The sequence below is a fragment of the Gymnoscopelus microlampas genome (assembly GCF_963454915.1).
Source record: "Gymnoscopelus microlampas genome assembly, chromosome: 16".
Classification (NCBI taxonomy): domain Eukaryota; kingdom Metazoa; phylum Chordata; class Actinopteri; order Myctophiformes; family Myctophidae; genus Gymnoscopelus; species Gymnoscopelus microlampas.
The window spans coordinates 18,226,653-18,232,390 of record NC_139953.1 but is presented as its reverse complement, the minus strand read 5'-3'; the positions used below and the strand labels follow the sequence as shown (position 1 = coordinate 18,232,390).

The 5,738-nt window shown below is 46.3% G+C and overlaps 1 protein-coding gene across 1 annotated transcript; it reads right to left on the bottom strand.

Moving 5' to 3' along the window:
• Positions 1–1,073: 1,073 nt before the first annotated feature.
• On the bottom strand, positions 1,074–3,161 carry LOC311062867 (eEF1A lysine and N-terminal methyltransferase-like; the record flags this gene model as incomplete). Its single annotated transcript, XM_084082087.1, has 1 exon — positions 1,074–3,161. The coding sequence occupies one exon, from the start codon at positions 3,159–3,161 to the stop codon at positions 1,074–1,076; it is 2,088 nt and encodes a 695-aa protein (XP_083938213.1).
• Between the last annotated feature and the right edge of the window lie 2,577 nt (positions 3,162–5,738).

Sequence of the window (5,738 nt, the reverse complement as noted above, 5' to 3'; positions counted from 1 at the left end):
AAATTTAATATAAGGATAGGACATTATTTTCACCTGTATGCCTCCTCAATCCCTTATACTTGCACTTTTTAAAAAAGATTATTATCTGGCCTTTCTGCTTTATTTTTCCTGTCGGATTCAAACTCAGGCCAGCTGCAGCAAGAACTTTTAGCTGTATGTGTATGTTACCGAAACGACTCGTCATGGTTACACCAAAGGTTCGGCTGACGCAACCTACAGTATGTTGAAGAGGGTTTGTCCTGTCTGATAGAGCTACCTAACCAGGAATCGGATATAAGAATTACGTAAGCTCTATACGGTCAAGGGAAGACGAGGTGACATCGGCGGTATTATGTGGCATCTCTCAGAAAATGTATATAAGGGTCATGTCAATAGATCCAGAAGCCACCCTGGCAGTGAGACTCACTGCCACCACTATGTCGCTAAAGCAGACCTTGTGGAGAGAGAACTGGGCAGGGTTGAGCTTGATAGCTTGAGGATTTATTTCAATAACCAACCTAGATTTACCTAATCAAACACAGGAGAAAATAAGGTAAACGAAAAGACTATCCAGCCCTACGAGACTCCTAACAAACCTTCAACAGAGTTCTAGGTTGGCTGGCAGTCTTGCTGGAAGTGGAGAGAGAGAGCCCATAGGAACTGGGGAAAACCAAAGTTCCCTCTCAACAGGCTTGAACCAATCAGCTCCCTGCTTCATCCCGCAAAAATAACTCAGTCATTCAATCATTAAAAAGACATACAGGCATAAAATTTAATTAAGACCTCGTAACAACTCCCCCCCTAAAGATCGCTTTCCCCAAAGATTTTTTTTATTTTTTTTTACTCAAAACCCAAATCACCTTGTCCCCACTAAATACCATCACTCCTATCGTCTCCTGAGACCTCATTCAAAATTCTACTCCAAAACCAAAATACCTCTACCACCACTCTTCTTAACAAAAAAGCACCTTCCCAACATTGTCTCTGTCCTTAGTGATGGTTATTGTTAGGCTGAGATTCTCTGATATTCAGGATCTTCCTTTTGCCGTATTCTCTCAGCTCATCTCTCATCGTCCTTATGGTGACACACAACCTCATGCAACCTTCAAGCCTTTTAGCATCTCAGCAATGTCTATATGTGGGCTGGAGGTTCCTGTAGAGCTGTTATTTGATAGCGCAATCTGCAGACTCATGGCTGTCTGGTTGAGGGACAGAGGGACTGTTTTGGGGCTGTTCTCTGACTCCTTTTCTGCCCGAGAACACAGAAGCACCTCGTTTAGCTCCCCGTCAATCCCCCGAGAGAACACGAGGGGAAACACACCACACACACACTCCACCACACTCTTCCTCAGCACAGAGTCACGACACACAAGGTTCAGCATAAATACACCTCTTGGAGTTAGCAGGCTGAAGACTTTCTTCAGGAGAGAGATTTCCACAAAGCCAGCAGGAGGGCAGCTCATACCCACAGAGGTGTCCTTACTGTCCACGTCAAACATGATGACGTCAAACAAGCGACCATCTTCGTTCGCCAAGGCATTGATGCGTTCTAGGCCATCGCCGAGCATGACGGTCAAACGGTCATCGGGCCGGAAGCCAAACCAGTCCTTTGCTACCTCCAGAATGACGGGGTCTAACTCCACAACCTCAACACTGGCACCGGGTACAAAGTCCCGCAGAAACTGAGGCAGGCCTCCTCCACCAAGCCCCACTAGGAGCACGGAGACAGGGACATCTTTGTTCTGAGGTGTTTCCCCCCGAAGCATGGCAAAGCCAGCCACCATGATTCCATGGTGAGTACAGCAAAGGAAGCCACTGTCCACTGAAAGGGAGGTAGAGGGCGTTTTAGGAGGAGCTGTTGGTTTGACCTTCTTTCTGTGCTTCTTTTTGTGACTTGATGCAATATGTGGAGAGATAAGGCGGCTCTCTGATTGGACAAGGCCAGCATTAGACAGGAATACCAGTCTGCGATAAAGGTCTCCATCTTCTCCTCTCACATCTTCCACAGAGTACTCCCCACTCAGCTCACTTACACCTTTACTAACCACTTCTCTCCAGCCCAACTCACCACCCACTGACAGGAAGGGCACCTGATGGTTGGCTGTCATACCAGGGGGAGCAAGGTCCATCACCATTGGTGAGAGCTCTGCTTGGACAGCCTGCATGTCTGTGTACTCCTGGTTCCTGTGCATTGTTACAACAACCAACCGTCTGAAGTGAGCGCTGGTTGCCAGCTGGCTCCGCCCCTCACTGGAACCATACTGCCAATCGGTCTCTCTGCCCTGTGGGACAATAAATATGGCAAAGTGATTTGCCCTGGGCACCTTGGCACCAGGGGCACAATCTTGCACTGTGAGCGTGTATCTGGGCAGACCCGTTTTGACGTGGTACAGGGTGAGTGAGAGGTTGGAGGTCGCATCCATGCCAGTTTGGAGCCTCTTTCTCAGGATAGAGTATGCCTGGCGCTCCTTCACTGCAGACAGGAGCTCTGGCACCTGTGTGAGCCGTGTTGGGGCTCCACCCTCTCCAAGGCATAACTCCAGAATAGGCATGGGCATTGGCTGTCGGAACTTGGTGCAGATTAAAACAAAGACCGGCAGTGCAATGGCGTCCTCCTGCCTCGCCGTTTCCTCCAGAAAGTGGAGTCTCACTGCCCACCCCATCTGGACAAAGTGCTCCACAGCCAGCCTGATGACACTCTCCTGGGCCAGAGTCACACAGATATACCTGCCACCCACACTTAACACACGACCAACCTCAGTGAGCATTCTCTTGGCGAGTGCCCCTTCCTCCTCAGACGCCAGGGCATCCAGGGTTCCCTTGTCCAAAGTGGCTTGGTAGCTGGCATCCTCATAGGGCGTCTGTGTAGCGTCCACTTGATGGTAAGTTAGGTCTGGGCGTCGGTCAGCATTTCGCTGGTTCATTTGGGTCACCACTGTCTCACTGATATCAATGTTGGTCAAATGTTTGTAGCCCACATCATATAGCTGTTCACTAAGCTCCGAATTGCCACAGCCAACCACCAGCACCTTATCCTGGGTTTTGATGTAATTATGCAACACGCCGCAAAGTTTGTTATAATCTCCATACCACTCAAAGGCTTTCTCTCCACGCTTCTTAAAAAATCGTTCCCAGTATTCTGCCGAACTGAACTCCTCAGCAGTGCAAGGTAAGAGGCTCATTGTTTTATGGAGGGCTATAACATGTATCGGTTCAACATGCTGGTCAATAAATAGAATAATGATTCCGATGCGATACCACCTGGAACCCAGGTCTCCCAAACATCCGAACAACAACTACCATTCAACCAAGGGAGATATTATGTTTCTGGGCTAGGTTGCATTATCATGACTAATTTGAATTATGATTGGCCAACTCGACCTGTCGGCTTACGTGATTGGCCGAGCTTCACGTGATGTTTGTAACGCTCTCAAACAACAAACAATGATGGACATCGACAATTGTTTTTGTCTAATGCAGCTTATCAAAAATGTATATATACATAGTGTTGTAATCGGACATTACTAACGTCATATCAATGATGTCATCAGAAAGCGTTGTCACGCTCATGTCACTGTACCATATACTCAGCGACAGCCGTAACCATATGTAAGGAGTTCCCAATGCAGCTATGCCCAAATATGGAGCGTGTTGTCTAATATGTCGTCATGGCATCAGGCGCAAACAAATCTTTCAGCTCCCATACATGGAGCTCAGCGACATAGGTGTGAGGGCCGCCGAACCTCTATGTATCTATGAATCCACAAATCTCTGAACGTCTGTCTGTCTGTGTCCCTTTTCTGTCCGTATGGAGATCTCTGTATCTGTCTGTCTTTGTCTGTGTCCCTTTTATGCCCATGTATGGAGATCCCTGATGTCATCAATATGATGTCATAGTACTTACGCCATAAACTGGCCTCCAAGTACTATGATAATGGGGACTGTACAACGAGTACAACGGCAACGAGTACAACGGCAACGAGTACAACGTCTACTCTTACAATGGGTACACCAGGTATTGCATAATCGGAGAGTAAATAGTTTGTCAGCAGCACTCATGGTTATAGATATCATTTGCTGTGTTATATACGGTATCTTGATTTGTGTTAAATAAAGATCTTGCTTCATTTTATTATCATAGATCAGGCACAGCCTGTTTTGTAGAGACCAAGATGGAAGGGGGGAAAATCTGAAAAATAAAAACAATACCTAAGTCGTGAGGAAATCATAAGAGGGTTACAGGTATGTATTCTGGAAAGAATATATATTGTGACCAAATAAATGAATAATACAAAATGTATGGAGCATTATGGAGCAAGATAGCAAATGGAGTGAAAGTGAAGGGGAGTGAGCAGCGAGGGATGAAAGAGGTCTGCACCCAGGAATAAACATTGACCATGACTGAAGCCTGGGCCATATTCCTGGATAATTATAGAAACAATTGGAGACGCTTCAGCTGCCATATTTGGGCTGCAAGGAGGAGTGACAGACACTGAAAAAGGCTCCACCAAACACTCCAAAGACACAGCTGGGGATCAAACTGAAGGTACAGTAATTACAAATGAAAAGTTCAAATTGAAGTAGGTTAGATTTAAGTCATACTGTGTAACTTTTTCAATTAAACAAAACGGTTGCCTCTGTCCCCTGGCGCAGGTGGGTGGGGGGGTATACACTACAGTAGCAATCTATTGCCGTGGCTCTGAGGCAATGAAGCCACTTGGCCCTTAGTAGCATTTGAAGCACGAACGAACGCACACACACACACACACACACACACACACACACACACACACACACACACACACACACACACACACACACACACACACACACACACACACACACACACACACACACACACACACACACACACACACACACACCCTCAACTCTATTATCTAGATTTTTTAAATCATGGTGTATGCCTTCGAGTGTTTCTCTCACTTGTTTCAGATGATGAGGAGTGTTGGATTCCCATCATCTCCCCCTCTGGAACAAGGTGAGTTGTCATGTTCCAAAGTTGCAGAAGTTGAGGCTGTTTTGCCCCCAGAAGTTTTCAGAGTTAAATTATAGTAGCTGTGAGCCAGCTGTGAGCCGACTGCAGTAACGACGATTGTAATTCTTTTGGAGTAAATGACCAAAAGCGCTCCCAGTACGCAATTAATTATACAGCGAACAACAGCTGCAATCACATCATGGTGTGTGTGTGTGTGTGTGTGTGTGTGTGTGTGTGTGTGTGTGTGTCGGTGCTTGTATCATGTGCACACATTATATACAAACACAATACCATAATTATAGACTCACATGCACATACACAGTACATCCACCAACACACATGCACACACACGCACGCAGGCACACACACACACAGTTTATGTTTGCCTGTGCGTGTTTTCTCTGCAGCTGCAGTTTCTTTGCTGTATCTTGTCATTGTTCCGCTACAATAGGCAGCTCAAACTGTAGCTCTCTCTCTCTCTCTCTCTCTCTGAAATATAACATGGATCTGCTTTGTTTAATGATCACCGTCCACATAAGATTACTATACACGGTATGTATGTGTGTGTGTGTGTGTGTGTGTGTGTGTGTGTGTGTGTGTGTGTGTGTGTGTGTGTGTGTGTGTGTGTGTGTGTGTGTGTGTGTGTGTGTGTGTGTGTGTGTGCGTAATTGTGCAGTATCATCACTATGGATAAAAAATCCTAAGGCTTCTTCCTTGGGGGTGGGTGGGGGGTCTTCTATTAAATACATACAATGACGCAGTT